This window comes from Callithrix jacchus, chromosome 8, assembly GCF_049354715.1.
Source record: "Callithrix jacchus isolate 240 chromosome 8, calJac240_pri, whole genome shotgun sequence".
Lineage (NCBI taxonomy): Eukaryota > Metazoa > Chordata > Mammalia > Primates > Cebidae > Callithrix > Callithrix jacchus.
Window position 1 is genome coordinate 51,240,739 of NC_133509.1, and position 21,796 is coordinate 51,262,534.

General features: G+C 36.0%; 1 protein-coding gene and 1 long non-coding RNA gene across 10 annotated transcripts in view; one reads left to right on the plus strand and one right to left on the minus strand.

Annotated features, from left to right (window-relative positions):
- Positions 1 to 668, minus strand: part of LOC103795651 (uncharacterized) — a 656,956-nt gene extending 656,288 nt beyond the window's left edge. For all 4 annotated transcript variants that reach the window (XR_013521685.1, XR_623249.6, XR_013521686.1 and 1 more), the window contains exon 1: positions 433 to 668. This is a non-coding gene — a long non-coding RNA (uncharacterized LOC103795651). The remainder of the gene's footprint in view (positions 1 to 432) is intronic.
- Positions 669 to 739: 71 nt separating this feature from the next.
- Positions 740 to 21,796, plus strand: part of DPH6 (diphthamine biosynthesis 6) — a 237,242-nt gene continuing 216,185 nt past the window's right edge. For 4 of the 6 annotated variants that reach the window (XR_008474329.2, XR_008474330.2, XM_002753567.7 and 1 more), the window contains exons 1-3: positions 740 to 786; positions 4,214 to 4,308; positions 9,506 to 9,699. Coding sequence is in view for 4 of the 6 variants with exons in the window: in XM_002753567.7 (XP_002753613.3) it covers positions 764 to 786; positions 4,214 to 4,308; positions 9,506 to 9,699 (312 nt within the window). In the remaining 2 variants the exon portion in view is untranslated. Of the gene's footprint in view, positions 1,383 to 4,213; positions 4,309 to 5,267; positions 5,356 to 9,505; positions 9,700 to 21,796 lie in introns of all 6 variants that reach the window. The other 2 variants (XM_078335977.1, XM_078335976.1) reach the window with 2 other exon arrangements.

Sequence of the window (21,796 nt, forward strand, 5' to 3'; positions counted from 1 at the left end):
TATGCCGGGAATGGATTTTGTTTTATTTACAGTTGTATCCACAGAGACTAAAACAGTGCCTGGTGCACAAAAGGCACTCAATAGATACTTGGCAAATAAACTTAGAAGCTAGATTCCCTTTCTGCAAGGCCACTGCTCTTTAGTGAAGAGCCTGCTCTGACTTTGTCAAATACAGAAGCTGGAACAAGAGCCAAAACCTTACGGGGCCTAGAGGTGGTGGAGCTAGCCACAGATTTAAAAATTACCACAGTCCCTGGGGATCTCAGCTTCACATCTGGACCCACAGATTTGGAGGGCAGAGCAGATACACATTAAAAAGCATGTGTGTACAGTTGTTTCTAGGGTAGATGGGGGAGGAAAGGCAAACTTCTGTGGCTGGACGTCCACAAGTGTGTCAACTTGCAGCGTTTGGGACGCTAAATGTTCTCTTACCAAAACAAATCCAGCGCCACCAGGCTTGGGCTCTGCTACGCGGGGCTTGCCCTTCCTCCGCAGCTTCAGTGCCCTCACTTAGGTGGTTAGGCCGTGCCTAAATATCATTGTTGCCTGGGCCGAAATGTCCCTGCCACAGGGTCAAGGTGCCAAGGTCCGCACCCTCCGCGCTGAGGTGTCCCGCAGGCAGCTGTGGGGCCTGCACCGCCGATTCGCTGACAGGCGGCCGAGCGAACACCCGGGCGAGGCCCAGCGGCGCGTCACGCAAGCGGCGGCGAAGACCTCCCGCCTCCCGCCCTCGCTCGCCGCACGCACGCGCACTGCGCCCAGCATGAGGGTCGCGGCTCTGATCAGGTAAAGCGGCCCCTGAGCCGCCTCCCTCCTCTTAGGCCAGCCTCTCGTCCCTTCCAGCCGCCGATGGGATCAAAAAAGAGGGTGTCTCTGCCCGAGCCGAGCACTGCGGGTTCTGCGGCTCCTCCGAGCCACAAGAAGAGGCGGAGCCTTCGGGCTTTTGCCGGCCCGCTGGTGGCTTGGTCTGGGGCTGACACGCCTCCTCCTTGTCTGTTGGTGGCTCTAGTCTTCCGGCCCTCAAACTTGGATTCCCATTGGATTTAACTGGGGAATTAAAAAAAAAATACTGACGCCTGGGCCCTAACCGCCAGAAGGATTGGTTTAATTACTTCTGCGCGGACCAGCATCTGATTTTTTTAAAAACTCTAATGAGCGATGAAGTTTGGAGCCATTACCTTATTCCACCAACTCAGTTAATAACCCTCACCCTTTCCCTTTCGCTTTTTCGTCCTCTTCTGAAGAGGGTCAGCTGGGTCGTTCGTAGCCTAGCTTCCTTCCTAGTCGGATGTGGTTCCGCCCTTCCCAAGAAGTCCACCCCTCTCTCATCTTCTGCCCCACCTGTATGACTGGTCAGGACAGATGTGGATTGCTTATGGCATGTATGTGTTTCTGCCTTTGAGCACTCAAGAACAGAGATCTCTTTCTTCGTGGTAGAGACGGAGTTGTACGAATCTTATTCTAGATACGTTGCTGTTGCTTCGGACTCTGGTCATTGCTTTAGAGTGACCTTACCCTAGCATACTTTGTATTCCAAAAGGAGTTTGATGTCTATAGTAACCAAATCATCTTTAAGTATCTAAATAATCCTATGACTGACAAACCAAAAACAAGCCTGCTTAAATATTTCCATACTCAATCTATTAACTGAGGCAGAAAGGAACACACTAGCAACATTTAAAAGTTAGTTTGGACTACTTAGATACTTGTTTCATGAGATTTTGCCCTGTAGAGTGTTTGAGATACAGTGCAACGATGTGTTTGCTTTGTAAGCCCATTGAAAAATTCATAAACGTTTTCATTAAGTCCCCTAGGTAACTGATACTAGCTATTAAGTATTGACCTATTAAGGACTTGATACAACATTTCTAACCCTACTGTAGTGTCTGGAATATTCTGGTTCCCTTTCCTTCAATGTCATTTTTAGCAGGCTAGACCATAATGTCACAATAATTATTGTTTTTCAGTACATGTCTTCTTAAAATGAATGATTAAGCTTTAACCACTGTGTCTTATTTTAAGAATTAAAAGTACCCCAGGAAGTGAATAATTCAAATTTAAATCATTTACCAAAAATTTAACGATTAAAGTAATCCACAACAACGAAATACTTAGAAGTATTGGAGAAGATTGGTATAGTCAGTTATACTAAATAACCTGTAATGTGCCTATGTTACTGTATAATAAAAATAATAATTTACTAATAAAAGCAATGTTGGAAAATTCTTGCTAAAGCATAAGAGCTGTGTTAGGAGATATGCTGTAAGTATGACTATATAAACATTTACCTATATGCTTATGATATAGATGCCTATGTATTCTATATATATGCATTACTTATAATTATATAATACCTATATTATCAGGTGAACACGGTGAATTTATTTGTGATTTGTATGTGTGTGCAACAGCGGGAGATGAGATGTGTGTGTGGGTGTTTTAGGGAATATGTGAAACTGGGGTTCTTACATATCTTTATAAGAACATTATTTTTTTGATAAATGAATGAGTCTTTGAATTTTATAGTTGAATGATACTTTGAGGATTATCGAGGCAGGCCATTCACTAATTTTGCAATGAAGTCTGTAAACCCAAGCACATTGAATAACTTAGCTTAGTATCCCAGAGATAGAAACTAAAACAGATCTAGAAGACCTCTCACCTAACATACGTTTGTACTTAATGGAATTCTAAGAGGACAGTAAGGTACTCAGCATATCCCAAGCTTGTCTGATATTCAAAACCTTTTGATAGAATAATTGGTTAATATTTTGTTGGACACCAGTGTTCCACAGAACCCAGTTTGGTAAATACTACTTAAAACCATATTTGAAATGTTGGCATATTTCAAAATGAATTGTAAGTCTCAGTTCTGATTCTGGATGCACACCCTTTAATCTTTAATATCTAAAACAATTAGTTGCTACCTTTTTGTCCTAGGGAAACAGAGCAGTAAGGTTTGATGGGGAAGGGTGTGGAAGACATACTTAGCGGGGTACCGAACCTGAAGAGAGAAAGAATGGACTTTTTAAAACTTCACTTTGCCCCTTGCACTCTCCTTCCCGTCAAGAAGTTTTGGAATAAGTGTTGTTATTGATGGGACAGTGGAAGAAGCAGGAAGTTTGAGAACTAAGACAAAAGGCAAGAGGGCCAGCTTCTGGGGTCATCAGTTTCTTGGGCTATGAAGAAGTCTAAACATTGCCTGGGGATACATTTGCAGACCTTAAGCAAATCTGGCAATAAGGGAAACATGAGGAAAAAGAAATATAAAAGGGAGAGAGACAATGATAATGATAGTGGGAAGTAGTAGAATATTAAACTAAAATAGCATATAGGTTGCCATTCATTCATATTATAGATGAACTACTACTTGTCTTGACTATGTGATATGCCTCTGCCTTAGGTAGATTTAAAACCAGAATTTAGAAGTTCCTTTCAATGTGTTATTAGATTTATAGCTCAAGTCCTGTTCTTTTGCCATCATATGTATATATATATATATATATATATATAAATGTGTACGTGTATAATATATGTATGTATGTGATGGGTGAAATACTGATAGTGCTGATGTTTAACATCATCAGTGTAAGCATTTTGTTTTTCATCTCTACAAAATTTGTACCCAGCAAGTGTGTCAAACTTTGTCATTAGATACTCAAGTCTTTAATTTGTTCCTTTAATTGCTAATGGTCGCCAGTTGTTAAATTTCTTTTGGTGGAGCAGAATTAATTTTTTTTTTCACTTTCTCATAGAGAATAGTTTTTTTTGTTTTTTACTTTTTCAATAATTTTATGAAATTAGTATGTATATATTCCTTAAGTAGAATAATATATATTATCATATATATTTCTTAAGTGGAATATATATATATTTCATATATAATTATATAATAAGTGTTTAGCTGGGGTGTAAATTGAAATCATTTTCTATTTGCAAAGCACTTCATATATTAAGTAAAGCTGCTATCACAAACCAAAAAGTTACCAATATTTTGTTTAGAATATTCTTTTATAAAGGCATATAGTTTCTTAAACTCCCATGAATAGCAGTCCTAGACATTCAGATTAATCTGCTGTTTATGATTTAGAAATTAATTTTTTTACATTCTAATATTTTCTGAAAAGTCGAGTAAATAATGTTTTGATATCTAGTGATTTTATGTTGAATATTTGTCAGTAGCATGATGTTTGTCTATTGATTTATTTTTTAGCGGTGGGAAGGACAGCTGCTATAATATGATGCAGTGCATTGCTGCTGGACATCAGATTGTTGCTTTAGCAAATCTAAGACCAGCTGAAAACCAAGGTAAATACATGCCTTTAATGGGAAGTTACCTAAATGAATGAAACTCCAACTTCATAATTATATTGTACAGGTACACAGTACAAAAATGAAAAGAAAAATATATATTCAGCACCCATTAGATGCTAGGTTCCACCTAGAACTTAGTATTAAGTGTTTTTACTTACTTCTTTTTTAATTCTCATAGCCAACTTCTGTAGAGATGTATTACTAATCTTAATAGATAGGGATCCTGAAGCTTAGAGTTTGTCTGAGGTAAACTAGCACAAACTTGTAGAGCTAAGACTTGAACTTTCTTACTTCAAAGTACCTTGCCATTTTACCCCACCACATTTCCAAGTGCTGTAGGCAGTATAGAGGTGGATAAGGTAGAGTCTCATGCCTCAAGGGGGCTTGAGAAGTAAGGTACATATTGATAAATGATACATAAACTTTATTATTTAAACGATACAGTTTACCTATTTAGATGTAAGCCAGAAATATGAGACTTGAGAGAAGCATAAAGCAGTACATTTCCACTTTTCATTTGTCTGTGGTAACAAGAGCATCCATACATAATTCACAGAGCTATATTGGCTACTTTTTTCATTTTTTTCCCCAATTGAAACATCTCCAATTATAACTTTTGAGTAAAAGAAATATATTCACTAATTTGCTTTTTAATGCTCTTGTGTTATACCTATGAAACTACAGATATTAACTGCTGAAATGTAAGGGAGAAAAGGTTAGCACTTGTATGACTTTTGTATTACTGCTTCTCACAGGACTCTTCTAGTAAAATCTTTTTATCTTCTTTACTTCTTTCCAGGCTCCATGGTTTTGCACTGCTGTTATTTTAAGATTAATTAAATGAGTAGTATATGTGACAATATCAGTCGTAGTTGCTGTCATGAAGTAGGCATTCTGTAAATTTAGCTGAATTGGAATCTAGCACTAAATACTTGTTTTATATCTCTAAATAGATTGATTATAAGCTTCTTCAGAGGAGAGATCATATCTTCTATCTTCCTGTTATTGCTCCTCATCATTTGGGACAGTTCTATACCTCTGGTAGGAGTTCATGCAAAGATTGGTGGACAGCTGTATAATGAACTAATTTGAATTAGCCCTGGAATCATGAGCAGTTATTTCAGTCAGATATTTGAATTTTCTTTTCCTCTGTGATTAAGACCTAAGTAATGCTGGAAATCATGTAGGAAGATAGAGATTAGGAATATTTTATAGGAAGAAATGGAAATGTCCCATGGAGAGTTAGAGGTAAATGCACATGCTTGGTTTTTGTGTTGCAATTGATAAGTAACAGATTTTTTTTAGAAGTAAAGATTTTTGAAAAAGTTCCAACTTTTTAAGTAAGAGAAAATTCTTTGAGGATGAGTAGGAGCTGCACTCCAGTTTCTGCGTTATAAAAGAAGAAGTAGAATCTCCTTTTAGGTTTACCAAAGGAAAGAAGCTTTCTTACCCCTTGTGGCCAGGGAGGCAGATGGGACTTTTAAGCTATCTTGCGAAGTTAAAAAGCAGATTTTTATATATAGTATATAATACGTACATGCTATATTATAATTACCATCGCTGAAGTTTCTGTCTTCAGCTTTCACATGAATTATTTTACTCACCTTGTACAGAACCATTAGTATATAATCTTTCTTGTGTTCATGGTTCACCAGCAGGTTGGTAAAATGACAAAGTATATCTTTAAAGTATACCTCTCAGTAGAATAGAGACATTTATTTAGAATATTGTTAGTGAGAAAAAATTTAATAGTAATTGGAATTAGAATATTCTGAAGTAAAAAGCCTGGAAAAAGGCAGTTGAAATGATAGTAATTGTAAAAGAAAATGGATGTGGGTTGGTAGATGGAGATGGTTTAGCTAATCTTGATGAAAATCAACAGGAAGTTGGGGATTATTGAACAATTTACTGAATGACTTCTTTTCCCCTTACAAATAGAACCTTAGTGAAGAATGACTGGTAGAGATGACTCCAGTGTCCAGGAAAGTTACGGGTTTTCAGTGGGTAGTCTGAAAAGGAATTTATTCCCATCAGTGGGGATAACGTGAGTTTGTCATAAAATTCACAAAACTATCTCTATTTGTAGTAGGAACTTTTGTGGCATGTTAATTGAGTTGCTTCAGGCAACAGGAGAGCCTTTTGGTTTTATTTGATCCCACACTATTGTTGCTATGTAGCTTCCATTAATCAAAGTTACAATGTGGTTAGGATTAAATGGAGCCTTAAGGAAAATTATCTTCTAGGTTTTTGAAGCCAGTGAAATGTTTTACTTACTATACTAACATCAGAATGTTTCTTGCCAAGAAGCCCAAATTTCTTTGAATAAATTGATTTGATTGTAAAATATCCTTTAACATGAATATATTTAAAGATCCAGTCTACTTTGAGATGAGAGAGGGCCGAAAGGTGTTTAGGTAACCTTGGCTATGTTCTTTATTTCCTACTGGGATCAGGAGTAGACACATTTATAACAACAATGTGAGTAATATTCTGAAGGAAGCCAGTCTAATGTGTGAGTTTAGAAAGCTGTGAGCCAAAATGGGGTAGCTCATTTTGATGATTTTGATTGTTGAAGGAGCACTATACTATCATTTTTCATTCCTTTTGATAGGATATTTTCACATTTAATGGAAAGCATGAACCTGTTTGGGTTATATTCATACATACACAGATATATGTCACAATAATTACTGTGTTACTTTTGTTTCTTTTTGCTTAATAGCGTTTCATGAACGTTTTCTTTTTTTTTTATTGCATTTTAGGTTTTGGGGTACATGTGCATAGCATGCAATACAGTTGAATAGGTACACACAGGGCAGTGTGTTTTGTTTGCTTTCTCCCCTTCACCCACATTTGGCACCTCTCCCCAGGCAATCCCTCCCCACCTCCCCTTCCCACTGGCCCTCCCCTTTTCCCCCAATAGACCCCAGTGTTTAGTACTCCCCTCTCTGTGTCCATGTGTTCTCATTTTTCATCACCCGCCTATGAGTGAGAATATGCGGTGTTTCATTTTTCTGTTCTTGTGTCAGTTTGCTGAGAATGATGTTCTCCAGATTCATCCATGTCCCTACAAACGACACGAACTCATCATTTCTGATTGCTGCATAATATTCCACGGTGTATACGTGCCACATTTTCCCAATCCAGTCTATCATCGATGGGCATTTGGGTTGATTCCAGGTCTTTGCTATTGTAAACAGTGCTGCAGTGAACATTCGTGTGCATGTGTCCTTGTAGTAGAACGATTTATAGTCCTTTGGATATATACCCAGTAATGGGATTGCTGGGTCAAATGGAATTTCTATTTCTAAGGCCTTGAGGAATCGCCACACCGTCTTCCACAATGGTTGGACAATTTACACTCCCACCAACAGTGTAAAAGTGTTCCTTTTTCTCCACATCCTCTCCAGCATCTGTTGTCTCCAGATTTTTTAATGATCGCCATTCTAACTGGTGTGAGATGGTATCTCAATGTGGTTTTGATTTGCATCTCTCTGATGACCAGTGACGATGAGCATTTTTTCATATGATTGTTGGCCTCATATATGTCTTCTTTCGTAAAGTGTCTGCTCATATCCTTTGCCCACTTTTGAATGGGCTTGTTTGTTTTTTTCCTGTAAATCTGTTTGAGTTCTTTGTAAATTCTGGATATCAGCCCTTTGTCAGATGGGTAAACTGCAAAAATTTTTTCCCATTCTGTTGGTTGCCGATTCACCCTAGAGACTGTTTCTTTTGCTGTGCAGAAGCTGTGGAGTTTGCTTAGGTCCCATTTGTCTATTTTGGCTTTTGTTGCCATTGCTTTTGGTGTTTTGCTCATGAAGTCCTTGCCTGCTCCTATGTCCTGAATCGTTTTGCCTAGATTTCCTTTTAGGGTTCATGAACATTTTCTATATCATTAAATATTATTCTACAAAAACATTACTCATACATCTTTAGAACACAAATACCCTCATTAAATGTAAGTGTTCTGTGGATAGATAAATTTGAGAACTAGTTCATATTCTCTGCTCTTGTTAGAGTACCTGAACGAGTATTAGCCTAGGAAGAATTATGCCATAGACATCCTTTTAACACTTTTTTTTTTTTTTTGAGATGGAGTTTCGCTCTTGTTACCCAGGCTGGAGTGCAATGGCACGACCGCAACCTCCACCTCCTGGGTTCAGGCAATTCTCCTGCCTCAGCTCCACCGCGCCCGGCCCCTTTTAATACTTTTTATATCCATGTTTTATGAACTTATTTGACCTTAAATCATTTTATCATCCCATACCTATTAATGTCTTAGAGGATTTATATTCCACAGAACATACTTTGGAAAATGTTTTTCAACATTATGTTAATAGCTGCATAGTACTTTATTATATGAATATACTATAATTTCTAGCCTATTATAAATGTGATAAATATCTTTGCAAATACTCTTTGTATTTATTTATGTTTCTTTTTCTAGAAAGTAAAGTTATGAGATTAAAAGGTCTATTCCAGTATATTTCTAAGTTCATTTAAATCACGAAAGTTCTGATGTGACTCATCTGTTTTGAAATATTTATCCATATTGATATTTGTGAATCTTGTGACAACTCAGTATATTGCTGATTAGCTTAAGATAGCATGTTTCTATGCACATTTATAACTGCTCTAATGCTCTAACAACATTGAATTTATATATATTTACATGTTTTGTTATAAGGTACTGAATATCTGAATATAAAATATATCTGAATTTTTTCTTACCAATATTTATCACTTATTAACTAAGTATATATTTAATTAAGAAAGGTTTTTTCTACAAGTCTAGATGACCTCAAGAATAACCTTGAATGATTTGTAAAAACATTTATGTAATAAAAATCTTTAACCGAATAAATTAATCAAAATTTATTGGATACATTACTCTTCTCTTTAAATGTTTGCCATATATGCTATAACAAATTTATGTATTAGTATATTTGTATTTGTAGTTAGTACAAATGATTAGTTAGTAGAGATGATTAGGGCTGATATGAATTAGATTCAACTACAGACAAATGTGCAATTCTTATGTTTTTATTTCACTACATAAATGCAGAGAAATATAGTATAGTAAGCTTTTAAGTTCTGAGTCGACTACTCTTCAAACGGTAAAACTTGGGTGGGCTTTCAAATCCACTTTCTTTTTCATTCTCTTTTGCTATTTCCATTTTAATTGTTGCAGTGGGGTCTGATGAACTGGATAGCTACATGTATCAAACAGTGGGTCACCATGCCATTGACTTGTATGCAGAAGCAATGGCTCTTCCCCTCTATCGGCGAACCATAAGAGGAAGGAGCCTGGATACAAGACAAGTGTACACCAAATGTGAAGGTGATGAGGTTGAAGATCTCTATGAGCTTTTGAAACTTGTTAAGGTATGCAGAGTAAACAATTAAATGTATTGAATTTAGTGTGTACTTTAGCAAATTACATTTGCTGAATTACTTAGTAATAAATAATTTACCATTGTTAGTAGCCCAACTATTTTTTAAAAGGATATTTTGTCCTTTCTGTTTAGAAAAAATCTCTAAATGGTAGTGTGCTTTTATATTAAATGATATTTAAAAATAAGACTTTTTGTATAGATTGGCATACAGGATTATCAAATGATATTAAATTAAGTTTTCTATTCCTAAGGAAAAAAAAGACTATCACTTATGGCCATTTAATCGCTTTATTGACAAATATTTTTTGAATGCCTACTATATGCCTGGCATATAGTGCTAGACACTGGGGATAGGGCAGTGGACACGTAAGTAAAAGGCCTGTTCTAATGGAGCTCACTTTGTAGTGGAAGAGGATAGAAAAAAAGCAATAAATAACATGCTTGATAGTGAAGAGTACTATGAGGGAAAATGAAGCAGAATCAGATAGCACATGATGGCAGGGTGTAGCCATGGAGGTGGTGCTACATATGGTGGTCAAGCAAGACATTTCTGATAAGGTAACAAGTAGATGTAGAGAAAATGAGAGACTGAACCTTGCCTAAATCTGGTGGACAAGGTATGAATTTAATGCATAAATCACATTATGGTAGCGTTTGGTAGCCATTTTGCAGTCAATAATTTCTAGGAGGGAATGTGTGGGGCTCATATATCTAATAGTTACTATACTCAGTAAATGGTAATTAATAAGGAATTAATAATTATATATTAAGGAATTATCTTTTCATTCTTATTGATAGCAACTATTTGAATACAGTTCAGTATTCTTCTAAGTATGAATTTTTATTCAGTCAGCTACCGTTGATTCATAAAAGGCATGTTCGATGAAATAGGGAATTCAAGGCAGTATTTCTTGGATGTCTTACTATTTTTCACCAGGGAAAGGAAAGAAGATTTCTGTCCCTTCCTATACAAAGGGGCATTGCATTTCACTTGCTCGCTCTTCAGAGAAGTTCAGTTTTTTTCAGAAGTTACCTCATGAACCTGTGTCATGAAAATTTTCTAGTCTCAAGTAGCTACTTAAATGACATACTTGAGTTTCATACAAATCAAAACTTAATTGAGGATTTTTATTTGAAAAATATAAGCACTGAAATTCTTTTAAAATTTGTTGACTAAAATAGTTCTTATTTTGTATGTTAGAACATTTTTATTTTTATTTTAAAGAGAAACTGATAGGAAAAACACTTAGGGTAGCTACAAAATTTTCCTACTTAGTTATGGAGAGCATAAGAAGTAGATACTTTTGAAAGGAAATCACAAGGATCTGCTTTCTTTCCTCTGGGAAGATACATGTTAATAAACATTTTGATTGTCAAACAAGGTAGAAGGGTTAAAAGAATTCCACTTTTAATGGTCGTGTCTTCATAAGGGTGCAGTTATGATCTTGACAGTATTCACTTTGAAGTGTCAAATACTGAGTGCAAATCCTGCATTTTCAGAATTTCTTTCTCAAGGTACAAAGAATTTGGACATTAAGTTTTTAATATAAACCAATATTATAAAATGATGAGACTCACACTAAAGTAATTGGGTTGCTTAAAAATCACAAACTTGATCACTTTGGAGAAGCTCCCTGATAACAGCTCTCCAAGAAAGGGAGAGATAATAAATTGCTATTAATAGTAAATCTAATTAAAAATGGGAAGATTAGCAATAATTAAGAAGAAATTTTCCTTTCCATCCACGCTGTCTTTGGAGAAATGGATGCTTTACCATTATTATCTTTATGGTAACCATCAGTTATGACATAAATTAATGCTAATGTTAAAGTCTTGACAACTTCAGCTTTGGAAGTTTGTACATGATAATTATAGTTGAAAGATATGTTATCAAGTTGTCTGGGACTAAATAGTTCCTTCTTTTCCTGTGTAGAAATATTAATTTTGCTATAGGATATTTTAAGGACATAAATATCAGAAATATAGCGCTTTTATGGAAGGGATTGTATAACTAGGCTTTTATAGTTAAATTCATTTATGAAACACTGGTGCAAAGATTCCAATAGAGGTCTTACATATTCTAATGAATAACTGAGTAATTATGAAAAAAATGAATCTAGAAAAGCTATAATTTCTCAAGTTAGTCTTGTTCTAAGAAAAATAAAGAACTGCATTTTTAAATTCTTTGAATATTAGTGGAATATTGAAAGCATTTAGATTTATTTTTACTTTAAACATTTATTTATAACAGGTTGCAGCTTTACAACTTTGACGTGTAAGTCTTGTTTTTGTAACATTTTTCCCCACAAATATTAAGACTAATTTTTTAATAGATGTTCCTTTTTGCAAAGAGTTTAATTTACTAAATGCTTAAAAAATGTAGGAAGGACTTGGAAGAACTTGTAGAGTTACAGGTTTAACTATTTTGTACAAATCATGACACCTTATAGAAATGTAATAAGCCTTTGTCTAATAAATTAGCAGGCGACTGTGACAGCGAGAGGTATGTGTCTCAAGCTGTTTGCAAAATATTTTTCATGCGGCTAATCTTTTCTTTAGAATTTCTTTACTATTGAAATGTAACTTCAGTTCTTATCTAGTTTAATTAGCTTAATAGATAATTGTATTATTTCCTGAAAATATAGTTATTTCCAATTCTCTGTGTTTTCTTTTTAAGTCATGTGAACAGTGTAATATTTACAGAAAGATACATATAAGTGCTGTATCTCTATAGGAAATATGGAAATATATCTAGGGATTATATTCTTTCTGTTCTACTGGGTTGTAGCTACTTTCTGGATGTGATGTCTTCCTTTTTTTTGGTTCATTCCTTAGTTTCAATATAATCCATATTTAAGAAATTACCTTAGAGAGGGCACTTTGAAATCTTTACATTTTGAAAATGTTCCTATTCTGCCCTCATATTTTATTGATTTGGTTGAATTTAGGATTTTTTTTGAGACAAAACTTCATTGTCTATTAAATTTCTAATATGCAGACTATATTTTTTATTGCATTTTAGGTTTTGGGGTACATGTGAAGAACATGCAAGATTGTTGCATAGGTACACACATGGCAGTGTGATTTGCTGCCTTCCTCCCCATCACCTGTATCTGGCATTGCTCCCCATGCTATCTCTCCCCAACTCCCCACCTGCTGCTGTTCCTCCCCTATTTCCCCCGACAGACCCCAGTGTGTGATGCTCCCCTCTCTGTGTCCATGTGTTCTCATTGTTCAACACCCGCCTGTGAGTGAGAACATGTGGTGTTTGATTTTCTGTTCTTGTGTCAGTTTGCTGAGAATGATGGTTTCCAGGATCATCCATGTCCCTACAAAGGACACGAACTCATTGTTTTTTATGGCTGCATAGTATTCCATGTGTATATGTGCCACATATTCCCTGTCCAGTCTATCATCGATGGGCATTTGGGTTGATTCCAGGTCTTTGCTATTGTAAAACAGCGCTGCAATGAACATCCGTGTGCATGTGTCTTTATAGTAGAACAATTTATAATCCTTTGGATATATACCCAGTAATGGGATTGCTGGGTCAAATGGAATTTCTATTTCTAGGTCCTTAAGGAATTGCCATACTGTCTTCCACAATGGTTGAACTAATTTACACTCCCACCAACAATGTAAAACTGTTCCTATTTCTCCACATCCTTTCCAGCATCTGTTGTTTCCAGATTTTTGAATTGAGGATTTTAAGTTGAAAGTCATTTTTCCTGAAATCATTGACAGCATTGCTCCATGGTTCTTTTTTTAAAAAAATATATATATATATATTTTATTGTACTTTAGATTCTGGGGTACATGTACAGATCATGTAGGATTGTTGCATAGGTACATACAACAAGGTAGTTTGCTGTCTCCATCCCCCCGTTACCTATATCTGGCACTTCTCCCCATGTTATCCGTCCCCAACCTCCCTACCCCCTGCTGTCCCTCCCCTAGTCCCTCCCAGCAGACCCCAGTGTGTGATGCTCCCCTCCCTGTGTCCATGTGTTCTCATTGTTCAGCACCCACCTATGAGTGAGAAAATGCGGTGTTTGATTTTCTGTTCTTGTGTCAGTTTGCTGAGAATGATGGTCTCCAGATTCATCCATGTCCCTACAAAGGACATGAACTCATCGTTTTTTATGGCTGCATAGTATTCCATGGTGTTATGGTCCACATTTTCCTCGTCCAGTCTATATCGAAGGGCATTTGGGTTGGTTCCAGGTCTTTGCTATTGTAAACAGTGCCACAGTGAGCATATGTGTGCATGTGTCTTTATAATAGAACAATTTATAATCCTTTGGATATACACCCAGTAATGGGATTGCTGGGTCAAATGGAATTTCTGTTCCTAGGTCCTTGAGGAGTCGCCACACTATCTTTTTTGCTAATACTTGTGTGATTGTTGTTCCTTTTTAGATGGCCTGTTTTTCTTCTTTGTTAACTTTTATGATGTGTCTTTATGCTTGATATACTGAAATGTACAGTAATGCTGTATTGGGTGTTGTTTCTCCTGCATCCCTTCCCTAAATCCCTATTGAGTAGTGACACATTCCTTGTCCTCTTTCTCTGATTGATGGTTGGGGGATAGGCATGTAATCCAGGTGATACCCAGTCAGAACATGACATTCTTCTGGCCATAGTGATTGGATCAGGGGTAGTTTTGTTAACCTGTGTTTGTCCTGATAGAAAGAAGCCTAGAATGATGGGTAGTTGGCAGAAGATAAGCTCTTCTGTGCAGAGATGTGTGGATGTGAGACCTAAAACTGCTATAGCCATTTTTATTTTTTTGATGGGAGAAAACTTGATATCAAATCCGATACACAAAATATTGCAAAGCCAATAGAATTTCACTGTAAGGATGGTTCTGCCACTAGTAGATAATTTGGTTCTTTTGATTTTCTCTTTTGCTGACACTCTCACTAGTCAGATATGAGACCTTCTAGATTAAAACTTCATATCCTTTGTTTAATGTATTTTCTATCTCAGTGTCTTTTAGTTGTACATTCTATGAGATTTCCTTTTTAAATTTCCCTACTTGTTAAATTTTTTTAGATTTTAGCAATTGTGTTTTCAGTAGTCAAGAACTTTTCTTGTTTGTTCATTGTTTTTTAATAACAACTTGATTTTCTTTCTATATCCTCTTAAAATACAAATAGAGCTTTTAAACATTATCTTTTCTTTCCCAAAATATTGTTTTCTTTGAGTGTTTTTTTTTTAAGTTTTCTTTTATGTTATAGGCTTTTCTCTAATGTCTTGGTTGCCTTTTCATATGTAAGAATACTACCATAGAAAAACTGACTGTGAATGCTTTTGACTCTAGAATTTTCCCAACGTCACATCTCACACTTATTATTCTTGGAATTCAGGAAAGTGTGGCCTTGTTTGGTTTCTTTCTTGGCTCTGTTCTCTTCCATGCAAACAGTAGATTATGGCTCTCTCTGCCAACTGATCAGTCATGGTTTCCTCTTTATCTGCTTTCTAACTTAATAAATTAATTGAAATCCTTTTTTCATTGGTTCTTTCCTTCTGTTTATTATTATTGGCAGTAATCATTGAGAAATTAAAATTTTAATAATATTAAATACATAAATTAATAAAAATAACTAAAATTACGTTTTATTATTGACAGCAATCTAAAGTTAGTTTAACTTTAAGTTAACAAGATATAAAATCCAAATTTTATAATCAAAGTCAAGTTTTCTCGTTTTGTTTTCTGTTTCTCTCTTACCTCTACTTTCGTTGACTCTGTTCTCAGTCAGGACCTAGTAATTAGAGGATGGCTCCCAGTTGTATTCTTGGTTTAAATGTAGTAGGAAAAGCTCCTGTTTTCATTAAGTAGCTTAACTGGGAATCTAATTGGTCTGACTTGTAATATTTATGAGTCAGTTTTGGTTGGGAGATAACTTTGATTGGGTAGGTCTAGGTTGTGTGTCATTCCTAAACTAAGAGATGGAATTATGATTACTAGGAATTGCTGGGAATACATTTACTAGGAGTAAAGGAAGGGTGAATCTCCAAATATAAATCAGGCTATTGCTGGTAGAAGAGTGAACTGTGGCGGCGGGGGGCAAAGGGAAACACGTTTTCTAAAAATGTGTAGGTTTCACCTTGGAAACCATCATAAATGATTTTTTTTTTTTTTTTTTTTTTAACGATGACGGTTGGAATGCAATGGTGGATCTCAGCTCACTGCAACCTCCAACTCGCAGCTTCAAGCAATTCTCGGTTCAGCCTCCCGAGTAGCTGGGATTACATGCACCTGCCACCACGCCTGGCTAATTGTTTTGTATTTTTAATAGAGACAGTGTTTTGCCATTTTGGCCAGGCTGTTCTCAAACTCCTATCCTCTGGTGATCTACCTGCTTCGGTCTCCTAACGTGCTGGGACTACAGGCGTAAGCCACCGTGCCCTGCTGATTCTTCTTTTTTTATCTCTTCTCTCTTCCCTCTCTCCCTACCTTTCTTCCTTTTCTCCTTCCTCCTCCTCTTTCTTTTCTACTTTAACAAACAGTTGAATATTGGGTCTGAAGCAGTGAGCTTGTAGTTAAGGACCTGTATATCCAGTTGCTCGTGATTGTCCACCTTAATATTCCACAGGCATGGCAAACTAAACAAATTCAAAACTGATTTGTTTTCTACACAAACTTGCTCCATCTTCAGTATTTCATAATTAAAAGCATCATCATGTATCCCATCATCTAAGTCAAAACTTGGGCCTTACTACAAGACTTCCACTTTACTTCAGTCCCTTTCTCCATTCCATCCCCCTCATCCATCACCATTAGAACTCCAGCACCTGTTAATAATGCTGGTATGACTTCTAAAATTTGACGCCTTGACTTCATTCTCACCACTACTGGTTTTTTAACTGTACTATGTGAGAGCCTCCTAATCAACTTCCCTTCAGTATTTCCCTTGGGAGCAATTCTCGTTTCAGCCTCCCGAGTAGCTGGGTCCATCCACCCCTTCTACCAAGTTGTTGGCAGCTGATTTGTATAAATGCTTAAGTAACCCATGATTAAGATATAGTCCAAATACATTCGCTAACATTACAGAAGGGTCTTTAAGAAGAGGCCCTGGAAATCCTACTAGTCTGATCCTGCTGTTCCCACACAAGCACCTCTGAGATCAAGTTATAATGAACTAATAAGGTTTCTAAGAGATTGCTTTCCCTGTCTGAGTCTTTGGCTGTGCTTTTCTTTATGCTTATCTCTTTGTTCTCCTGAAGAACCCCTTCGCACCGCATATTCTTTTGTGAAACCTGCCCTTATTTACCTTCCTCCTGTTTGTTCCATAGCAGCTTGTCTATAACTCTACTGTGAGTCTCATTGCATTATTAGGATTGTTTTTGTGGCTGTCTCTTTTGCTAGATTGTAAGACCTGAAAAACATGCTCAGTGCTGTTTATTTTTGTATCTCTAGTGCCTAGCAGAGTTCCTGACTGAATATTAAAAGAATAAATTTAGTAAAAAAAAAAAATGTATAAAATTATTCCAACCTAGGCTGGGCACAGTGGCTCATGCCTGTATCCCAGCACTTTAGGAGGCCAAGGCGGGCTGACCACTTGAGATCAGGAGTTTAAGACCAGCCTGGCCAATGTGGTGAAACCCCACCTGTACTAAAATACAAAAATTAGCTGGGTGTGGTGACGTGTGCCTGTAATTCCAGTTATTCAGGAGCTGAGGTGAGAGGATTGCTTAAATTTGGGAGGCAGAGGTTTCAGTGAGCTGAGGATCATGCCACTGTACTCTACAGCCTGGGCTACAGAGTGAGACTCCACCTCAAAAAAATAATGTTTAATATAATTATCTATACAAGGGAGCCACATTACTATGATATGTGATATAAAACTGTTGGTAAATTTGCTTTGTCTTTTTCTATTTAGAAGCTTAAATGGAATGGGCATCATAGTGAAAGTTTTCAAAATAAGGCATCCTATCAGTGTAACCTCTAACTGTACCAGGAATAATTTCCTGCTGCAGACTACTTTATGAAAATGCTTAACAGAAACTCTTTCAAATTATTTTTAGTATATGCATTTTAGAAAGCCTGATTATGGTGGAAAATTACTTGGTGAATCTTTTTGCACTTCACTACATGAGGGAAAAACCTGAGAGTGTTGGGTGGCCCTGAGGCAAATCTGAAGGGTTTGGAGTGGGAGAAACATTTAAGATGGACTTAATATTTTTAGGGAGGACCTAGACATAGCATTAATTAAACAGGCACATAGCCCTGTACAAATTGCCAGTGGCTCCTTAGAACTACACAGCTTGCCTCAGGCCCTTTTAGTTCCCAAGATTTTGGAAATTAAACCTGCTCCTTTGGCATAAGAAATGCTTTTCTAGTATTGACTCTGGACTCTAAACAAGAAGAATTGGCACTGGAACTGACCATTGTCATTTTCACTCCCAGATGCAGCATTATTGAGGCTATGCTGTATCTGACCCTTTCAGATGACAAAGTCAAATATGCATGAGGAAGTCATGATGGAAGATCTGTCTGGAAATAAAATGTTGTACCATGCTTGTCAGTTACTACTGTTACTAAACTTATCACAGGTATAAACCCTTCATCTATAAATTCCCCCTAAAGCCTAGAAAATGGGACTCCCTCATTTTGGCAAAGCAATCATTCTGTCTCTTCAACCTTGAACTTTTTTCTACTTGCTATCAGTGATTATGTGTGCATACTGCACATGCACATATATACCCTTTTTGTTTATCTTTTCCCAGAGTTAGTGCCTCTCTATAAATTTATCAATTGACTTATTTTTGTATCCTATATTCCTTCTTCAATAAACTATACATTTCTTCCTATCTTATCATCTACTCTATATATCTTACAGTGTATTGAGTATTTCTGACTTTTGTTTCAAGTTTCTTTATATTTTCAGTCTCTAGTGTCTGTGTCCTGGTGACTGTTTGTTGTTTTTTGCTTGTTTGTTTCCCTATGCTACTATTTATTTTTAAAGAACTCTTTTGTAGATGTCTCCTTCTGGAGTTGTGTTGTCTGGGATGCTAGGCGTAAGTCTCTGTCCTGTAATCTACTTTCATTTCTAGGCCTGTAGTTCATCTTGTCTTTGCCATATTCTTTTTAAATGACTGAGAATATATTATCCAGATTGATAAGCATAAATTGCTTTATTTCTTTATTGTTTTATATTTCTGAAGCAGGTGACTTCATTGGTGGTCACACGATAATATGATAAATCCTGAACTGATATTTTTACAACTTTCCCTTTTAAATTGGGAACATCTTCAGTCAGCAATTTTGTAGTGCCTAAATCATTAAATAGTCATAAAAAGCAATGGTATTATTAGTAAATAAGAGGTGAGGATTTTGTTTTGTTTTGTTTTTTTGTTAGAAATGGTTTGATAGGAGCTTGTTCTGTGATGCGCTGATGTGTGAAAATATTGAGTGAATAAAGAGGAGTTGAATAAATGTCTTAGTTGACCTTGACATTTCCTGTTAATTTTAACCTATACTACTACTGTTTTTCTTAATCTTCTTCTATCATTTATCAAACATAAATTAAATGCTTATAATGTTCCAATATTGGAAAGAAAGATGTATGAGACATAGTCTTTGCCCTCACAGACCCTGAAGAGGTAGGACACATATACAAAGAAATTAATACAAGGCGTAGTTGCCATTAGAGCATGCAATTAAAGGGTTATGGGAGTTCATAGGGTGAAAAAATTGGGGATCAGATGGGCCTTATGGGCAAGTTACGTTTGATATCTGAGATAGTTTGGTTCTGTGTCTTCACCCATATATCATGTCAAGTTGTGATTCCCAGTGGTGGAGTAGGGGCTTGGTGGGAGGTGATTGAATTGTAGGTGTGGGCTTCCCCCTTGCTGTCCTCATGATAGAGTTCTCCTGAGATCTGTTGTTTGAAAGTGTTTAGCAGCTCACTCTTCACTGTCTCCTGCTGGCCATGTGAAGATGTGCTTGCTTTTCTTTCGACTTCTGTCATGATTGTAAGTTTCCTGAGGCCTTCCTAGAAGCAGAAGCCTGTACAGCCTGCAAAACTGAGCTGATTAAACCTCTTTTCTTTATAAACTACCCAGCCTCAGGTAGTTCTTTATAGCAGTGTGAAAACAGACTAATACAATGTCCTTAAGGATTATTTGGATTTTGACAGGTGACAGGCATTGGAGGATGGCTAAGAGAATGTTAAAAATAAGGAAAGTTCTTAGCCAAAGTCATGTAGGCAGGAAATTATGAAACTTATTATGGAAATAGAGTGATTCAATTCAATTTAGGGTTTAAAGTTTGAGGAGCAGTAGAAAATAAGTCTGTAAAGGTTGATTAATACCAAAAAAGAGTGTCTTAAATTTCAGGTCAGGGATTATTCAGATGGTGGAAAGCCCCTAAGGTGGTATTTTCTAAACTCAATTTAATGAGTGACAGCTATTTTTTTTAATTTAAGAGCCTAGAATATAATAGAAAATACTAATGTACATTGTGTGTAGGTTAGTTATTGTTTTGTGTAACATAATAGATAAATACAGGCACATATGTGTATGCTAGGCTGTTGCATTATATATTTCTTACTGTTCAACAAATTCTTGTGGTCATCAGGGTGAATCACTAATATAATACAAGAAACGGATTAGAGATAGACATTTCCATAGATGAATTCAAATTAAAAACTAAGGTACTAGGTATCTGAAAGGTTTTGGGTACCTGAATGCAGGGAATGCCAAGAGGAAAGGTGAAAAGGGAACATTCCAGAGAGATTGATTGAACTTGATGATGGTATTTAAATAAATAGTGACAAAGAGTCTATATAATGTAACTTGTAAACTGACAGTTCCACAGCTAATTTATATAGTTTTTACTGGGCAATATTGGTAATCAAAATGAATTATGATAGTTGTATGTTATGGATACTAGGATCCTAAATTTTATGGCATCCTGTTATTGTCATCTCTTTAAACTAGTATAAGATGGCATAGAATATGCTTCATAATTAATATGGGTTCATTTAATCAGAATAAATTCTTAATAAATTTTGGTCTTGGTTCTTATATCATTTAAAATTTTCTTCATAGAGTTATGAGAAATACATATCAACTGAAACTGTTTATCTTTATTTCTTAAAAGTACCAAATGTGGATTCACAGAAGCAAGCAAAACTATGATATTAATGTATTTTCACATAAAAATTTATATAGATGGGATTCAAATTATTGCATTATTATTTGATATGCAGTTATACATTTGCCACTAAGGTACAAGCAAAACATAAAATCTTAATAGTTTCTATAGGCTTTTGGGCATCATAACAGATTGAACCTGACTTTAGACCTGCAAATTAATTGACCCCTTAAAGTTTACTTCTAGTCTTTCTCCAGACTCTCATCCTCTATAATTTATCCTCCAAACTCCTGTGAGATTAATCTTTCTAAAGTGTAAATTTAATTTAATCATATTTCTCTTTCCATCAAACATTTATTGCTTATCATTGATCTCTTAGGTACACTGCGGTATGATTTCAGTTTGTTTTTTTGTCTTTTCTCAGATTCTCCTACATTGAAGCTATGTGCCGTCTAAACTAGACTACTGTCAGAACTCATTCTTCCCCATATGGTCCATGCCTTTTCTGAATAGTGGTGTGTTTTAGTCAGAAATAACTTCTTTCCAACTCCTTCTTTTGCATGGCATCTCTTTCCTGATGTTGTCCTAGATTCACCCCACCGAATATAATATCTTCCTTTCTTAAACCCTCATGTCACATTATAACTCTCTTATAGTACTTAGTCTAGTTTAATACACGAAGCTAGGATTTTGAAAAAAAAAAATCTATCTTGTGGGTTTTGTTTTGTTTTGTTTAAAGATGATAAGTAACTAGAGGAATAAGGATTATATTTCATTCTTTTTATTTCCTATGAGACTCCATGCAGCTCCTAGACCATAGCAGGCATAGTGTTAAACTCTACTCCTCTGGAATTCAGTTATTCCATCTATAAAATGTGGATATATCTTTTTTCTTTTCTTATCTGTTTTGAAAACAAATGGCAATATATTTGAGAGACTGTCATCCTCATTTTAGTCTCAGGTTTTCTCCTTCATTCTCCAG